Raw genomic sequence first — 19,350 nt, forward strand, 5'->3', positions numbered from 1 at the left:
ACGTGCAACCCTAAAGACTTTCAGCTGAAGCAGATAATGAGATGGCCATCTGCATTTAAGCTTTATGTAAATGAGCAGCCTCTCACAACAGGTGTAGGATCATCAGTCCGCATGCCACGGCCGTGAGAAGCAAGCTGCACAATTCTCATCAATGTTCAAATATACTGCGTAACAAAATACCAAATTACTATTAACACTTATTCAGACAATCAATCACCTCTGATGTGTGCTGACAGCATGTGTCCGTCACCCGTCCTCCTTCACAGGCACGATGTGTCAAACCCAGGCGCGGTCCTCAGCGTCTCACAAACGAACGTCACAAGGTCGAGTTCCCGGCAATTCTGCTCGAATCACTCATGGCTTAAATGCAGAACGCCATCTCATTATCTACTTCAGCTGAAAGGTTGCACGTGAGCATCATCCACAGGTGCTGCAAATCATGCTGATGAGGGTGAAGGACTCTTCTGCCAGCACCTTCTCCACAGACAAAAAACCAGTTTGCATACCACCTGGAGAGCAAAGAAAAGAAAACAACACCAAAATGTCCAGCCAAACCCCCCAACACACAACAGAATTATCAGTTAACTTTACAAACATTAAATTTCAGGAAATTTGTAAATTTAAATTTGAACTTGAGGAAATATACAATAAGAAAGTACAATATGCCTTATTTAGATTGGGAACATCCTTTTATGAAGAAGGAGAAAAAACAGGCAAATTGTTGACTAAACAGCTTAAACAGCACAACTCTGGGAATCAAATACCTGCAATAAAAAAAGGAGATTTTGTTGTAACTGACACTAAAGAAATAAATGAAGTATTACAAAATTACTATAAAGCTTTATATACTCCAGATTCACACCATGATCACAAAGAAATTGATGATTTCTTTACTAAAATAAATCTACCTAAATTGCCATCAGAACAGGCAAAACGATTAAGGTTCCCATAACTGAAACTGAAATTCGTAAATCCATTGCTGGAATGAAGAATGGGAAAACTCCCGGGGGAGATGGGTTTCCCATTGAGTATTATAAAAAGTTTATAGACATTTTAGCCCCGGTGCTGAAGGATGTATATAATGAAGCATTTGCATTAAGATCTCTACCTCCAAGTTTTGATGAGGCTTTAATTACAGTTATTACAGTTACAGTTATTACAGTTATAGTTGTATGGCACAACAATGGGCCTCAGGATCTCGTCACGGTATCTCTGTGCATTCAAAAATGCCATCAATAAAATGCACCTGTGTTCTTCGTTCATAACAGATGCCTGCCCATACCATAACCCCACCGCCACCATGGGCCACTCGATCCACAACATTGACATCAGAAAACCACTCACCTACACGACGCCACACACGCTGTCTGCCATCTGCCCTGAACAGTGTGAACTGGGATTCATCCGTGAAGAGAACACCTCTCCAACGTGCCAAACGCCAGCGAATGTGAGCATTTGCCCACTCAAGTCGGTTACGACGACGAACTGGAGTCAGGTCGAGACCCCGATGAGGACGACGAGCATGCAGATGAGCTTCCCTGAGACGGTTTTTGACAGTTTGTGCAGAAATTCTTTGGTTATGCAAACCGATTGTTTCAGCAGCTGTCCGAGTGGCTGGTCTCAGACGATCTTGGAGGTGAACATGCTGGATGTGGAGGTCCTGGGCTGGTGTGGTTACACGTGATCTGTGGTTGTGAGGCTGGTTGGATGTACTGCCAAATTCTCTGAAACGCCTTTGGAGACGGCTTATGGTAGAGAAATGAACATTCAATACACGAGCAACAGCTCTGGTTGACATTCCTGCTGTCAGCATGCCAATTGCACGCTCCCTCAAATCTTGCGACATCTGTGGCATTGTGCTGTGTGATAATACTGCACCTTTCAGAGTGGCCTTTTATTGTGGGCAGTCTAAGGCACACCTGTGCACTAATCATGGTGTCTAATCAGCATCTTGATATGGCACACCTGTGAGGTGGGATGGATTATCTCAGCAAAGGAGAAGTGCTCACTATCACAGATTTAGACTGGTTTGTGAACAATATTTGAGGGAAATGGTGATATTGTGTATGTGGAAAAAGTTTTAGACCTTTGAGTTCATCTCATACAAAATGGGAGCAAAACCAAAAGTGTTGCGTTTATATTTTTGTTGAGTGTATGATGCTTTTTTAAATGATGAACAATGTGTGCTTTTATTGTATTTTTATACACATTTTATGAATAATTATTCATTATTGACTGTGATTATCTGCCACAGTTGCTGACAGTCTTCATGCTCTTATCAATAATATTAGCAAGTTTTGTCCTTAATACGATTCCTTACGATTTAAAATCAACAAGAACTTCATTCAAGCTACACTTTGGACGTACTTTGAGGGGATAACTTGCTGAATCCACAGCAGAAAGTACAAGAAAACATGCAGAAACTGTCCTTTACAAGCACATCTGATGTTACTGCTGGCAGCCTACTGGAAGTGAATTACCCCAACTCTGGCGGCTGAGTGGCTAATATCTTGGGGTCGCAAGCTCACAAGCAGAACTCAATGGAATGAGATCTTGAGTTAGCATTCCATCTCTCTACTTCTGTGCCAGTGGCCTACGGCAATGACGGGATGTCTTGCTTGGTCTCTTTGGAGCATCCTTGGGTGCCACTGGAATGACTTTATATCAATTAACTGGTTATTTCAGGAAACACATGAGAAGTATCAGTTGCATTGTGAGGGAACCATCATCTCATGGCGTGTTTCTCTGTGCATGATCCAGCATGCATGTGCCTGAGCATTGAGGACCCCAGCAGCTGGAGAAAGCTAAGGGAATTGTCACATTTCACCTGGCTGCAGCATATAGATGGTGATTTTAGAGATGTGGGAATGAACGTGAGTAGCTGTCATACAGGTATCAAAGCTGTTCCACTGTGTTTTGGATGCAGTAAAATGCAGCACCAGCCAATACTCCCAGACATGACTTGACTCATTTATAAAAAAGACATGACCTCCTTCAGATGCAGTGGAACTGTAACACAATTCTTTCAGAAATACAATACATACATGCCTGTGATTGTCATTATACTGCAAACAAAATCAATTTGGCAGCAAGAAAGTTGATTTTGCACTTGTGTTGTCTGATCTAATTTCTTGCAGGCATTTGGATCAAACCCAGCCGAACATCCAGGATGAGGGAGAAGAGGGCGGACTTCGTGGCAGGATGCCTGGGAGGACGGATCATTGCAGCTGGTGGCCTAGGTCAGCACGCTTTAATAACCATCTTTAATAATGATGCTGAATGTGAACAATGCTAACAGAATGATTCTTGCTGCTACTTCACATTAAAAGCCTTTCAGTCATATCAGCACTAGAAGACATTTACTGCAAAGTGGCTACCGGAAGCAGAATCTGAACTATGATTTGTGGTTGACATAGTCTGACAGGATGCACACAAACATACTGTCATCATTGCACAGCTATAAGTGCATCTGGCTGTACAGAAAGACAATGTATATTTATGTTTTGTGGTTAATACTCATGGAATAGTCATATTATCTCCATGTGACTGAAATACATACTAAGATTTTTTTTTATATATATTAGGAGAATTTACTACCAACTGAGTTGACTTTAGTTCATATGTTCTGCTTTTCTGCCTTTAGAGATAATCCTTAAACATCACACTTTTGATGATTCATTTATAAATTATCAGACCCAGAGAGGTTCTGTTTTAGTTAGGAAAAAAAGCCCTGCAGTTTTATTGGTCTTTCTTTGGACATAATATCTTTTATTGAGAACTGCTTACTGGCTCTTAGTTGAGAAAAAGTGCACTGGGTCTGTTCTACTCCACTTAATTTTAAATCATTGCCATTTGTCTTTGTGCAATTTTGGACCAGATCTTATTCATCTGAAAGTTCTGAATGGGGTCTTTGTATTTTGGAAGTTGTGGATGTTGGAGACGTATGTGATGGTGATGCAGGATATGTATGAGGACTGTGTGACAACAGCGAAGTGTGTGTTAGATGTGCTGAGTGGATTCATGTTGGGGTGTGATTGCTTCAAGGATCAGTTGTAATGCCTTTCTTGTTTGCAGTGGTGATGGATGAGATAAGACAGGATTCCATGGAGTATAATGTTTGCAGATTATATTGCCATCTATAGGAGGGGTGGGCAGATCTATCCAAATATCAACGGCATACTACTCAACAAAAATATAAACGCAACACTTTTGGTTTTGCTCCCATTTTGTATGAGATGAACTCAAAGATCTAAAACTTTTTCCACATACACAATATCACCATTTCCCTCAAATATTGTTCACAAACCAGTCTAAATCTGTGATAGTGAGCACTTCTCCTTTGCTGAGATAATCCACCCCACCTCACAGGTGTACCATATCAAGATGCTGATTAGACACCATGATTAGTGCACAGGTGTGCCTTAGACTACCCACAATAAAAGGCCACTCTGAAAGGTGCAGTTTTATCACACAGCACAATGCCACAGATGTCGCAAGATTTGAGGGAGCGTGCAATTGGCATGCTGACAGCAGGAATGTCAACCAGAGCTGTTGCTCGTGTATTGAATGTTCATTTCTCTGTACTGTACGTACAATGGTTAAGATTGCCAGCACAGCGGTGTTCTGCTGTATCTGTTAGCTGTTTGAACTGAGCTGTTTGAGTTCTTTGAATTAACAGTCTTTTTCAAGACTTTTTTACTTTTTTTTTTTACTTTTTCACCGTGCTCCAACGCCTAAAGAAGACCTCTAACGGTCGAAACATCGCGACGGAGCACTTTTATCAGCTAACTTTCATCAGCGTTGGCAAGCTAACTAGCTTGCTAACGCTTTCGTTTTTATTTTTATTTTATTTTTTAGCACTGTTGTCGTGCTGCTCCACAGCCTGTCTAGTGGATTTTTATTTTATTTTAGCGCTGTTGTCGTGTGTTACCTGTGCTGCTCCACAGCCTGTTCAGTGGATTTTTATTTTATTTTTTAGCACTGTTGTCGTGCTGCTCCACAGCCTGTTCAGTGGATTTTTATTTTATTTTAGCGCTGTTGTCGTGTGTTACCTGTGCTGCTCCACAGCCTGTCCAGTGGATTTTTATTTTATTTTTTAGCACTGTTGTCGTGTGTTACCTGTGCTGCTCCACAGCCTGTCCAGTGGATTTTTATTTTATTTTAGCACTGTTGTCGTGTGTTACCTGTGCTGCTCCACAGCCTGTTCAGTGGATTTTTATTTTATTTTTTAGCACTGTTGTCGTGCGTTACCTGTGCTGCTCCACAGCCTGTCCAGTGGATTTTTATTTTATTTTAGCACTGTTGTCGTGTGTTACCTGTGCTGCTCCACAGCCTGTTCAGTGGATTTTTATTTTATTTTTAGCACTGTTGTCGTGCGTTACCTGTGCTGCTCCACAGCCTGTCCAGTGGATTTTTATTTTATTTTTTAGCACTGTTGTCGTGCGTTACCTGTGCTGCTCCACAGCCTGTTCAGTGGATTTTTATTTTATTTTTAGCACTGTTGTCGTGCGTTACCTGTGCTGCTCCACAGCCTGTTCAGTGGATTTTTATTTTATTTTAGCACTGTTGTCGTGTGTTACCTGTGCTGCTCCACAGCCTGTTCAGTGGATTTTTATTTTATTTTTTAGCACTGTTGTCGTGCGTTACCTGTGCTGCTCCACAGCCTGTTCAGTGGATTTTTATTTTATTTTTTAGCACTGTTGTCGTGCGTTACCTGTGCTGCTCCACAGCCTGCCCAGTGGATTTTTATTTATTTTTTAGCACTGTTGTCGTGCGTTACCTGTGCTGCTCCACAGCCTGTTCAGTGGATTTTTATTTTATTTTTTAGCACTGTTGTCGTGCGTTACCTGTGCTGCTCCACAGCCTGCCCAGTGGATTTTTATTTTATTTTTTAGCACTGTTGTCGTGCGTTACCTGTGCTGCTCCACAGCCTGCCCAGTGGATTTTTATTTTATTTTAGCACTGTTGTCGTGTGTTACCTGTGCTGCTCCACAGCCTGTTCAGTGGATTTTTATTTTATTTTTTAGCACTGTTGTCGTGTGTTACCTGTGCTGCTCCACAGCCTGTCCAGTGGATTTTTATTTTATTTTTTACCACTGTTGTCGTGTGTTACCTGTGCTGCTCCACAGCCTGTCCAGTGGATTTTTATTTTATTTTAGCACCGTTGTCGTGCGTTACCTGTGCTGCTCCACAGCCTGTCCAGTGGATTTTTATTTTATTTTAGCACCGTTGTCGTGCGTTACCTGTGCTGCTCCACAGCCTGTCCAGTGGATTTTTATTTTATTTTTTACCACTGTTGTCGTGTGTTACCTGTGCTGCTCCACAGCCTGTCCAGTGGATTTTTATTTTATTTTTTACCACTGTTGTCGTGCGTTACCTGTGCTGCTCCACAGCCTGTCCAGTGGATTTTTATTTTATTTTTTACCACTGTTGTCGTGTGTTACCTGTGCTGCTCCACAGCCTGTCCAGTGGATTTTTATTTTATTTTTTAGCACTGTTGTCGTGCGTTACCTGTGCTGCTCCACAGCCTGTTCAGTGGATTTTTATTTTATTTTTTAGCACTGTTGTCGTACCTGTGCTGCTCCACAGCCTGTCCAGTGGATTTTTATTTTATTTTAGCACCGTTGTCGTGTGTTACCTGTGCTGCTCCACAGCCTGTCCAGTGGATTTTTATTTTATTTTTTACCACTGTTGTCGTGTGTTACCTGTGCTGCTCCACAGCCTGTCCAGTGGATTTTTATTTTATTTTAGCACCGTTGTCGTGCGTTACCTGTGCTGCTCCACAGCCTGTCCAGTGGATTTTTATTTTATTTTTTACCACTGTTGTCGTGTGTTACCTGTGCTGCTCCACAGCCTGTCCAGTGGATTTTTATTTTATTTTTTACCACTGTTGTCGTGCGTTACCTGTGCTGCTCCGCAGCCTGTCTAGTGGATTTTTATTTTATTTTAGCACCGTTGTCGTGCGTTACCTGTGCTGCTCCACAGCCTGTCCAGTGGATTTTTATTTTATTTTTTAGCACTGTTGTCGTGCGTTACCTGTGCTGCTCCACAGCCTGTCCAGTGGATTTTTATTTTATTTTAGCACCGTTGTCGTGCGTTACCTGTGCTGCTCCACAGCCTGTCCAGTGGATTTTTATTTTATTTTTTACCACTGTTGTCGTGCGTTACCTGTGCTGCTCCACAGCCTGTCCAGTGGATTTTTATTTTATTTTTACCACTGTTGTCGTGCGTTACCTGTGCTGCTCCACAGCCTGTCCAGTGGATTTTTATTTTATTTTTTACCACTGTTGTCGTGCGTTACCTGTGCTGCTCCACAGCCTGTCCAGTGGATTTTTATTTTATTTTTTACCACTGTTGTCGTGCGTTACCTGTGCTGCTCCACAGCCTGTCCAGTGGATTTTTATTTTATTTTTTAGCACTGTTGTCGTGCGTTACCTGTGCTGCTCCACAGCCTGCCTAGTGGATTTTTATTTTATTTTAGCACTGTTGTCGTGTGTTACCTGTGCTGCTCCACAGCCTGTTCAGTGGATTTTTATTTTATTTTTTAGCACTGTTGTCGTGCGTTACCTGTGCTGCTCCACAGCCTGTTCAGTGGATTTTTATTTTATTTTTTAGCACTGTTGTCGTGCGTTACCTGTGCTGCTCCACAGCCTGTTCAGTGGATTTTTATTTTATTTTTTAGCACTGTTGTCATGTGTTACCTGTGCTGCTCCACAGCCTGTCCAGTGGATTTTTATTTTATTTTTTAGCACTGTTGTCGTACCTGTGCTGCTCCACAGCCTGTCCAGTGGATTTTTATTTTATTTTTTAGCACTGTTGTCGTACCTGTGCTGCTCCACAGCCTGTCCAGTGGATTTTTATTTTATTTTAGCACCGTTGTCGTGTGTTACCTCTGCTGCTCCACAGCCTGTCCAGTGGATTTTTATTTTATTTTTTACCACTGTTGTCGTGTGTTACCTGTGCTGCTCCACAGCCTGTCCAGTGGATTTTTATTTTATTTTAGCACCGTTGTCGTGCGTTACCTGTGCTGCTCCACAGCCTGTCCAGTGGATTTTTATTTTATTTTAGCACCGTTGTCGTGCGTTACCTGTGCTGCTCCACAGCCTGTCCAGTGGATTTTTATTTTATTTTTTACCACTGTTGTCGTGCGTTACCTGTGCTGCTCCACAGCCTGTCCAGTGGATTTTTATTTTATTTTTTACCACTGTTGTCGTGCGTTACCTGTGCTGCTCCACAGCCTGTCCAGTGGATTTTTATTTTATTTTTACCACTGTTGTCGTGTGTTACCTGTGCTGCTCCACAGCCTGTTCAGTGGATTTTTATTTTATTTTTTACCACTGTTGTCGTGCGTTACCTGTGCTGCTCCACAGCCTGTTCAGTGGATTTTATTTTATTTTTTACCACTGTTGTCGTGTGTTACCTGTGCTGCTCCACAGCCTGTCCAGTGGATTTTTATTTTATTTTTACCACTGTTGTCGTGTGTTACCTGTGCTGCTCCACAGCCTGTCCAGTGGATTTTTATTTTATTTTTTACCACTGTTGTCGTGTGTTACCTGTGCTGCTCCACAGCCTGTCCAGTGGATTTTTATTTTATTTTTTAGCACTGTTGTCGTGCGTTACCTGTGCTGCTCCACAGCCTGTTCAGTGGATTTTTATTTTATTTTTTAGCACTGTTGTCGTGCGTTACCTGTGCTGCTCCACAGCCTGCCCAGTGGATTTTTATTTTATTTTTTAGCACTGTTGTCGTGCGTTACCTGTGCTGCTCCACAGCCTGTTCAGTGGATTTTTATTTTATTTTTTACCACTGTTGTCGTGTGTTACCTGTGCTGCTCCACAGCCTGTCCAGTGGATTTTTATTTTATTTTTTAGCACTGTTGTCGTGCGTTACCTGTGCTGCTCCACAGCCTGTCCAGTGGATTTTTATTTTATTTTTTAGCACTGTTGTCGTACCTGTGCTGCTCCACAGCCTGTCCAGTGGATTTTTATTTTATTTTAGCACCGCTGTCGTGTGTTACCTGTGCTGCTCCACAGCCTGTCCAGTGGATTTTTATTTTATTTTAGCACCGTTGTCGTGCGTTACCTGTGCTGCTCCACAGCCTGTCCAGTGGATTTTTATTTTATTTTAGCACCGTTGTCGTGCGTTATCTGTGCTGCTCCACAGCCTGTCCAGTGGATTTTTATTTTATTTTTTACCACTGTTGTCGTGCGTTACCTGTGCTGCTCCACAGCCTGTCCAGTGGATTTTTATTTTATTTTTTACCACTGTTGTCGTGCGTTACCTGTGCTGCTCCGCAGCCTGTCTAGTGGATTTTTATTTTATTTTAGCACCGTTGTCGTGCGTTACCTGTGCTGCTCCACAGCCTGTCCAGTGGATTTTTATTTTATTTTTTAGCACTGTTGTCGTGCGTTACCTGTGCTGCTCCGCAGCCTGTCTAGTGGATTTTTATTTTATTTTAGCACCGTTGTCGTGCGTTACCTGTGCTGCTCCACAGCCTGTCCAGTGGATTTTTATTTTATTTTAGCACCGTTGTCGTGCGTTACCTGTGCTGCTCCACAGCCTGTCCAGTGGATTTTTATTTTATTTTAGCACCGTTGTCGTGCGTTATCTGTGCTGCTCCACAGCCTGTCCAGTGGATTTTTATTTTATTTTTTACCACTGTTGTCGTGCGTTACCTGTGCTGCTCCACAGCCTGTCCAGTGGATTTTTATTTTATTTTAGCACCGTTGTCGTGCGTTATCTGTGCTGCTCCACAGCCTGTCCAGTGGATTTTTATTTTATTTTTTACCACTGTTGTCGTGCGTTACCTGTGCTGCTCCACAGCCTGTCCAGTGGATTTTTATTTTATTTTTTACCACTGTTGTCGTGCGTTACCTGTGCTGCTCCGCAGCCTGTCTAGTGGATTTTTATTTTATTTTAGCACCGTTGTCGTGCGTTACCTGTGCTGCTCCACAGCCTGTCCAGTGGATTTTTATTTTATTTTAGCACCGTTGTCGTGCGTTACCTGTGCTGCTACACAGCCTGTCCAGTGGATTTTTATTTTATTTTTTACCACTGTTGTCGTGCGTTACCTGTGCTGCTCCACAGCCTGTCCAGTGGATTTTTATTTTATTTTACCACTGTTGTCTTGCGTTACCTGTGCTGCTCCACAGCCTGTCCAGTGGATTTTTATTTTATTTTTTACCACTGTTGTCGTGCGTTACCTGTGCTGCTCCGCAGCCTGTCCAGTGGATTTTTATTTTATTTTTTACCACTGTTGTCGTGCGTTACCTGTGCTGCTCCGCAGTCTGTCTAGTGGATTTTTATTTTATTTTTTACCACCGTTGTCGTGCGTTACCTGTGCTGCTCCACAGCCTGTCTAGTGGATTTTTATTTTGTTTTTTGCCACCGTTGTCGTGCGTTGCCTGTGCTGCTCCGCAGCCTGTCTAGTGGATTTTTATTTTATTTTTTGCCGCCGTTGTCGTGCGTTACCTGTGCTGCTCCACAGCCTGTCTAGTGGATTTTTATTTTATTTTTTACCACTGTTGTCGTGCGTTACCTGTGCTATTCCACGGCCTGTCTAGTTGATTTTTATTTAATTTTTTTTACCACCATTGTCGTGCGTTACCTGTGCTGCTCCGCAGCCTGTCTAGTGGATTTTTATTTTATTTTCTACCACTGTTGTCGTGCGTTACCTGTGCTGCTCCACAGCCTGTCTAGTGGATTTTTATTTTATTTTTGCACCGTTGTCGTGCGTTCGCTGTTGCCGTGCGTTACTTGTGCTGCTTCATGGCCTGTCTGGTGCCTTAACTAAAGCACTCCTTCTGCTGAATCACCTCTAAATTATTTACACATTATTCACTTTGCGTGTTTTTAGGAATCCACTAGGTTGCGTAGCTACTATCTTTTAGCTGATTTAGCATGGCAGCTTCTCCTGTCTCTCCCGCACTTTTCTGCTCTGGTTGTGAAATGTTTAGTTGTTCCTCGGCCTCCTTTAGCAGTAACGGTACTTGTAATAAGTGCAGCTTATTCGTAGCTTTGGAGGCCAGGCTGGGCGAATTGGAGACTCGGCTCCGCACCGTGGAAAATTCTACAGCTAACCAGGCCCCTGTAGTCGGTGCGGACCAAGGTGGCTTAGCCACCGTTAGTTCCCCCCTGGCGGATCCCGGGCAGTCGGGAAAGCAGGCTGACTGGGTGACTGTGAGGAGGAAGCGTAGCCCTAAACAGAAGCCCCGTGTACACCGTCAACCCGTGCACATCTCTAACCGTTTTTCCCCACTCGACGATACACTCGCCGAGGATCAAACTCTGGTTATTGGCGACTCTGTTTTGAGAAATGTGAAGTTAGCGACACCAGCAACCATTGTCAATTGTCTTCCGGGGGCCAGAGCAGGCGACATTGAAGGAAATTTGAAATTGCTGGCTAAGGCTAAGCGTAAATTTGGTAAGATTGTAATTCACGTCGGCAGTAATGACACTCGGTTACGCCAATCGGAGGTCACTAAAATTAACATTAAATCGGTGTGTAACTTTGCAAAAACAATGTCGGACTCTGTTGTTTTCTCTGGGCCCCTCCCCAATCAGACCGGGAGTGACATGTTTAGCCGCATGTTCTCCTTGAATTGCTGGCTGTCTGAGTGGTGTCCAAAAAATGAGGTGGGCTTCATTGATAATTGGCAAAGCTTCTGGGGAAAACCTGGTCTTGTTAGGAGAGACGGCATCCATCCCACTTTAGATGGAGCAGCTCTCATTTCTAGAAATCTGGCCAATTTTCTTGGATCCTCCAAACTGTGACTGTCTAGCGTTGGGACCAGGAGGCAGAGCTGTGGTCTTATACACCTCTCTGCAGCTTCTCTCCCCCTGCCATCCCCTCATTACCCCATCCCCGTAGAGACGGTGCCTGCTTCCAGACCACCAATAACCAGCAAAAATCTATTTAAGCAAAAAAATTCAAAAAGAAAAAATAATATAGCACCTTCAACTGCACCACAGACTAAAACAGTTAAATGTGGTCTATTAAACATTAGGTCTCTCTCTTCTAAGTCCCTGTTGGTAAATGATATAATAATTGATCAACGTATTGATTTATTCTGCCTAACAGAAACCTGGTTACAGCAGGATGAATATGTTAGTTTAAATGAGTCAACACCCCCGAGTCACACTAACTGTCAGAATGCTCGTAGTACGGGCCGGGGTGGAGGATTAGCAGCAATCTTCCATTCCAGCTTATTAATTAATCAAAAACCTAGACAGAGCTTTAATTCATTTGAAAGCTTGTCTCTTAGTCTTTTCCATCCAAATTGGAAGTCCCAAAAACCAGTTTTATTTGTTATTATCTATCGTCCACCTGGTCGTTACTGTGAGTTTCTCTGTGAATTTTCAGACCTTCTGTCTGACTTAGTGCTTAGCTCAGATAAGATACTTATAGTGGGCGATTTTAACATCCACACAGATGCTGAGAATGACAGCCTCAACACTGCATTTAATCTATTATTAGACTCTATTGGCTTTGCTCAAAAAGTAAATGAGTCCACCCACCACTTTAATCATATCTTAGATCTTGTTCTGACTTATGGTATGGAAATAGAAGACTTAACAGTATTCCCTGAAAACTCCCTTCTGTCTGATCATTTTTTAATAACATTTACATTTACCCTGATGGACTACCCTGCAGTGGGGAATAAGTTTCATTACACTAGAAGTCTTTCAGAAAGCGCTGTAACTAGGTTTAAGGATATGATTCCTTCTTTATGTTCTCTATTGTCATATACCAACACAGAGCAGAGTAGCTACCTAAACTCTGTAAGGGAGTTAGAGTATCTCGTCAATAGTTTTACATCCTCATTGAAGACAACTTTGGATGCTGTAGCTCCTCTGAAAAAGAGAGCTTTAAATCAGAAGTGTCTGACTCCGTGGTATAACTCACAAACTCGTAGCTTAAAGCAGATAACCCGTAAGTTGGAGAGGAAATGGCGTCTCACTAATTTAGAAGATCTTCACTTAGCCTGGAAAAAGAGTTTGTTGCTCTATAAAAAAGCCCTCCGTAAAGCTAGGACATCTTTCTACTCATCACTAATTGAAGAAAATAAGAACAACCCCAGGTTTCTTTTCAGCACTGTAGCCAGGCTGACAAAGAGTCAGAGCTCTATTGAGCTGAGTATTCCATTAACTTTAACTAGTAATGACTTCATGACTTTCTTTGCTAACAAAATTTTGACTATTAGAGAAAAAATTACTCATAACCATCCCAAAGATGTATCGTTATCTTTGGCTGCTTTCAGTGATGCCGGTATTTGGTTAGACTCTTTCTCTCCGATTGTTCTGTCTGAGTTATTTTCATTAGTTACTTCATCCAAACCATCAACATGTTTATTAGACCCCATTCCTGCCAGGCTGCTCAAGGAAGTCCTACCATTATTTAATGCTTCAATTTTAAATATGATCAACTTATCTTTGTTAGTTGGCTATGTACCACAGGCTTTTAAGGTGGCAGTAATTAAACCATTACTTAAAAAGCCATCACTTGACCCAGCTATTTTAGCTAATTATAGGCCAATCTCCAACCTTCCTTTTCTCTCAAAGATTCTTGAGAGGGTAGTTGTAAAACAGCTAACTGATCACCTGCAGAGGAATGGTCTATTTGAAGAGGTTCAGTCAGGTTTTAGAATTCATCATAGTACAGAAACAGCATTAGTGAAGGTTACAAATGATCTTCTTATGGCTTCGGACAGTGGACTTATCTCTGTGCTTGTTCTGTTGGACCTCAGTGCTGCTTTTGATACTGTTGACCATAAAATTTTATTACAGAGATTAGAGTATGTCATAGGTATTAAAGGCACTGCGCTGCGGTGGTTTGAATCATATTTGTCTAATAGATTACAGTTTGTTCATGTAAATGGGGAATCTTCTTCACAGACTAAAGTTAATTATGGAGTTCCACAAGGTTCTGTGCTAGGACCAATTTTATTCACTTTATACATGCTTCCCTTAGGCAGTATTATTAGACGGTATTGCTTAAATTTTCATTGTTACGCAGATGATACCCAGCTTTATCTATCCATGAAGCCAGAGGACACACACCAATTAGCTAAACTGCAGGATTGTCTTACAGACATAAAGACATGGATGACCTCTAATTTCCTGCTTTTAAACTCAGATAAAACTGAAGTTATTGTACTTGGCCCCACAAATCTTAGAAGCATGGTGTCTAACCAGATCTTTACTCTGGATGGCATTTCCCTGACCTCTAGTAATACTGTGAGAAATCTTGGAGTCATTTTTGATCAGGATATGTCATTCAAAGCGCATATTAAACAAATATGTAGGACTGCCTTTTTGCATTTACGCAATATCTCTAAAATCAGAAAGGTCTTGTCTCAGAGTGATGCTGAAAAACTAATTCATGCATTTATTTCCTCTAGGCTGGACTATTGTAATTCTTTATTATCAGGTTGTCCTAAAAGTTCCCTAAAAAGCCTTCAGTTAATTCAAAATGCTGCAGCTAGAGTACTGACGGGGACTAGCAGGAGAGAGCATATCTCACCCGTGTTGGCCTCTCTTCATTGGCTTCCTGTTAATTCTAGAATAGAATTTAAAATTCTTCTTCTTACTTATAAGGTTTTGAATAATCAGGTCCCATCTTATCTTAGGGACCTCGTAGTACCATATCACCCTAATAGAGCGCTTCGCTCTCAGACTGCAGGCTTACTTGTAGTTCCTAGGGTTTGTAAGAGTAGAATGGGAGGCAGAGCCTTCAGCTTTCAGGCTCCTCTCCTGTGGAACCAGCTCCCAATTCAGATCAGGGAGACAGATACCCTCTCTACTTTTAAGATTAGGCTTAAAACTTTCCTTTTCGCTAAGGCTTATAGTTAGGGCTTGATCGGGTGACCCTGGACTATCCCTTGGTTATGCTGCTTTAGACGTAGACTGTGGGGGGGTTCCCATGATGCACTGTTTCTTTCTCTTTTTGCTCTGTATGCATCACTCCGCATTTAATCATTGGTGATCGATCTCTGCCCCCCTCCACAGCATGTCTTTTTCCTGGTTCTTTACCTCAGCCCCAACCAGTCTCAGCAGAAGACTGCCCCTCCCTGAGCCTGGTTCTGCTGGAGGTTTCTTCCTGTTAAGAGGGAGTTTTTCCTTCCCACTGTTGCCAAGTGCTTGCTCACAGGGGGTCGTTTTGACCGTTGGGGTTTTTCATAATTATTGTATGGCCTTGCCTTACAATATAAAGCGCCTTGGGGCAACTGTTTGTTGTGATTTGGTGCTATATAAAAAAAAAGTTGATTGATTTCTCTACCGTAAGCCGTCTCCAAAGGCGTTTCAGAGAATTTGGCAGTACATCCAACCAGCCTCACAACCGCAGACCACGTGTAACCACACCAGCCCAGGACCTCCACATCCAGCATGTTCACCTTCAAGATCGTCTGATACCAGCCACTCGTATAGCTGCTGAAACAATCGGTTTGCATAACCAAAGAATTTCTGCACAAACTGTCAGAAACCGTCTCAGGGAAGCTCATCTGCATGCTCGTCGTCCTCATCGGGGTCTCGACCTGACTCCAGTTCGTCGTCGCAACTTCACACAGCCATTGAAGAGGAGTGGACCAACATTCCACAGGCCACAATTGACAACCTGATCAACTCTATGCGAAGGAGATGTGTTGCACTGCATGAGGCAAATGGTGGTCACACCAGATACTGACTGGTATCCCCCCCCCCAATAAAACAAAACTGCACCTTTCAGAGTGGCCTTTTATTGTGGGCAGTCTAAGGCACACCTGTGCACTAATCATGGTGTCTAATCAGCATCTTGATATGGCACACCTGTGAGGTGGGATGGATTATCTCAGCAAAGGAGAAGTGCTCACTATCACAGATTTAGACTGGTTTGTGAACAATATTTGAGGGAAATGGTGATATTGTGTATGTGGAAAAAGTTTTAGATCTTTGAGTTCATCTCATACAAAATGGGAGCAAAACCAAAAGTGTTGCGTTTATATTTTTGTTGAGTATAACATTGGAAGTGGTACTGGAGCTATGCTGAAGTGATGGGATTGATGCTCTTGTTTCAGTTTCTCCTCTCTGCATTCAGTATGGTATTCCCGTTTCCTCAAAATGATGAAAAACTCCATCTATTACTTTTTACTTTTATTGGCAGATTTTAATATTTGTGCATTAATGCCACCTACTGGACTGAGGTGTGAATACTTTTGGAAGTAAAGACAAAATAACTGACTGGTCAACTGACAAACAAAGCCAACAAACAAAATACAAACCTAAATTCTAGTTCCTAGAAAAGTATCCTTTAAAAATCTCAAAGCAGCTTCAGTTATAGTGTGTGTTGTCAAAGATAAACATAATCTATATACTGTCATAACAACTGCTGCTAGATCCTTTCTCTTCTCTGCATATTCCCTACCTTCTGGAAGTACATGGTTGACTATCTCGAGCGCCGCACAATAAACACACGCCCCAGACTCATGTCAATTTCAAACCAAGTTGGCATGACTGTGCAAACACCACTCCTTTCATATCTGGCATGCACACTTTAAGGTTGTATCCCACCGGGCTGTGACAACATGTAAATGGCACTTGTGAGGGAAATTGCTTAATTTCATACAGTATTAGGTTCAGTTGCAGGGCGTTGCACAGCCTTGAGCCTTGATTTCGAACAGTTCAAACTTGACGGGGTAACAAGGGTTCTTGCTACACAGTCCAACACATTCCCAGAGCCATCACGGGCATCAGGAAGCCCTCTGAATGCAGTCTGCGCAACTCATAATGTGTAAGAACCCTGATAGAACTTTGGGAAGGGTTGATGACAGATGAAACTACCTTGTGAATGATTGGAGACAAAACTGAATCTGACATTCCCCATGGGATTCATGTATGAGCTGCCCTGGGAGCATATCAAATTAGCTTAGATTATTAGAGAGAGACAGTGGTTTCTGGAAATGGCTGAGGGAATCCGGCAGCTGCAGCTCAACTGCAGTCAGACTCTCTTGCATGCTTGGTCAGCTGGCTGGACACACTTATCTACAGCAGTAAGGATTATCTTAAATTAATTTTCTTTAATACTGGTCATTCCAAAGAAACTAGAAGGAGGATGTTGCGTGAGATTTGTGTGTAACTGTAGCAGTCAGGACTTTTTTGATGGCGTGGCCTGCTGGACATTACTTATTTCATCATGTGGGAAATCATTTTACAAGTGGGTGAGTGCCTTGTTCAGTTTTTTCCTGATGTATTTTTTTTCTCTTCTGTGGAGCCTTGCTAGGCTTTGTTATTAATATTTACTTTATTTTATGATAATACCAGCTAAGCACTCTGTGTGCAGACATGTCATCATTTCAGCTACGAGTGGTGTTAGACATCTGTTATTAGCCAACCTTCTGGAGAAATGATTATTTATTTTATTTTTTTTGTTATATGAATTCAGGCATTCCAGTTGTCATGCTGAACCATACAGTGAGAACTACTGTATGTGCAATGGTTTATTAAGACTATATTATTAGCATCATATCATTGGACCTCGGTTCAGTAAATTTTAATAAAAAGACATCAATGGCTAAAACAATTATTTGCATCTAATCATGTACAATCAGGTAAAATATCTAGAATTTGAGCTGGTTACTGATATATGTCAGTACCTGTCTCACTGCACCCAATGTTAATGGCAAAATAAATTGGGTAAGTATTAAATCATACTTAATTAAGTAATCCACTCTTGTCTGTACATGTCCAAAGTCACTGATACATGTCAGTACTTGTCTTATAGGGCAGCGCAGTCTCATTTGGGGGCAGGCGCTAAAGGGGTAAAATGTGCTACATATGACGTAATTTCTCTACTTCCGGGGTACAAACCACAACATTTTCAATGTGTTCTTGGGAAATTACCGTTAAAACAAAGCGAAAATGCAAAGAAAAAGTGACGATATGGTGGGACGTGTTGCGATTTGTTTATGATCTGGAACACAAACATGTCAAGGTGGTTTTGCAGGCAAGAGAACGGAGCTACTGTGGTTAGCTGTGTAGGATAACACTTACCGACACAATATCTCCTACTGCCTCATCTTTTCTTCTCCACCAGTCACCCCCCCCCCCCCCCCAAAAAAAAGCTTTTTGCGACTGCTTTGGTGATTTGAGATACAGACCTAATGTTTTAGGTTTTTAGTACATATCTATGGTATAGGAGCACCTGTACATTTTTTCAGAAGAATCTGACAGGGTGACCTTGAACCTGCCGGGTAACCTGAGATGCATTGACCCTCTATGAAAGTACACAAACTGTTTTTATGGAAAAAATAAAATATCAATATCGTTACTGGTGTTACTGGTCTTGTATTTACTTGGTATTTGATTTCATACCTCTGATCTGTAGTGAGCATAGGGATCAGGTTGAGAAAAATGTTGGGCTCTCATTTGTCAAAGTGTGAGCAGAAAAGATTGTAAATGGTGTCATACAAACAAAATTCTTTATGTGCGTAAGTACAAAAAAATCTGTACTTATCAAACAGGTGCATGGCAGTTGCATGTGTCATTCATTCTCTATACCTGCTGAGTTCAGTTGGGGTGGCAGGGGCTGGAGTTTATCCCAGCACTCAAAGGGCATCAGGAAAAATACTCCCTGGACAGGATGCCAGTGTATCGCAGGTCCGCATATAGACAGACAAACACATTCAGACCTACCGTCAATTGAAAGTTTACAGTTCACCTAACCTACACGTCTTTGGCAGTTGGAGGAAACCGGAGTATCTGGAGAGAATCTATTGAAACAGAACATGCAAACTCCACACAGAAAGGACCAGGTGGGAAGCAACCCCAAAAAGTTCTTGCTGTGAGGCAGCAGTGCTTACCACTAAGCCACCACGCCGACCAGTCAATATCAGGAGTTGATAATCATGCATGTTCTGAAACACATGCTCATAGTGCCTCTACTGGTGGTTGGCTCTCACTGCGGTATTGTATCACTTCCTGTTCCGGAGCACAGCGGTGTTTTGCTGTATCTGTTAGCTGTTTAATCTGCGCAGTTAGATTGATCTAGTTATCTAGATTACGATTTGTTTCCCACTGTAATCTTTACGTGCCTTAACTAAAGCACTCCTTCTGCTGAATCACCTCTAAATTATTTACACATTATTCACTTTGCGTGTTTTTAGGAATCCGCTAGCTTAGCGTAGCTACTAGCTCTTAGCCGATTTAGCATGGCGGCTTCTCCTGTCTCTCCTGCACTTTTCTGCTCTGGGTGTGAAATGTTTAGTTATTCCTCGGCCTCCTTTAGCAGTAACGGTACTTGTAATAAGTGTAGCTTATTCGTAGCTTTGGAGGCCAGGCTGGGCGAATTGGAGACTCGGCTCCGCACCGTGGAAAATTCT

At 42.1% G+C, this 19,350-nt stretch overlaps 1 protein-coding gene across 1 annotated transcript in view; it reads left to right on the forward strand.

Annotated features, from left to right (window-relative positions):
- Positions 1-19,350, forward strand: part of LOC117512175 (kelch domain-containing protein 8B-like) — a 686,860-nt gene that overhangs the window by 583,054 nt on the left and 84,456 nt on the right. Inside the window, exon 4 of the mRNA XM_034172165.1 lies at positions 3,138-3,239. Within this exon, the coding sequence (XP_034028056.1) occupies positions 3,138-3,239 (102 nt within the window). The remainder of the gene's footprint in view (positions 1-3,137; positions 3,240-19,350) is intronic.

Source organism: Thalassophryne amazonica, chromosome 6 (assembly GCF_902500255.1).
Source record: "Thalassophryne amazonica chromosome 6, fThaAma1.1, whole genome shotgun sequence".
In the NCBI taxonomy this organism is placed as follows: domain Eukaryota; kingdom Metazoa; phylum Chordata; class Actinopteri; order Batrachoidiformes; family Batrachoididae; genus Thalassophryne; species Thalassophryne amazonica.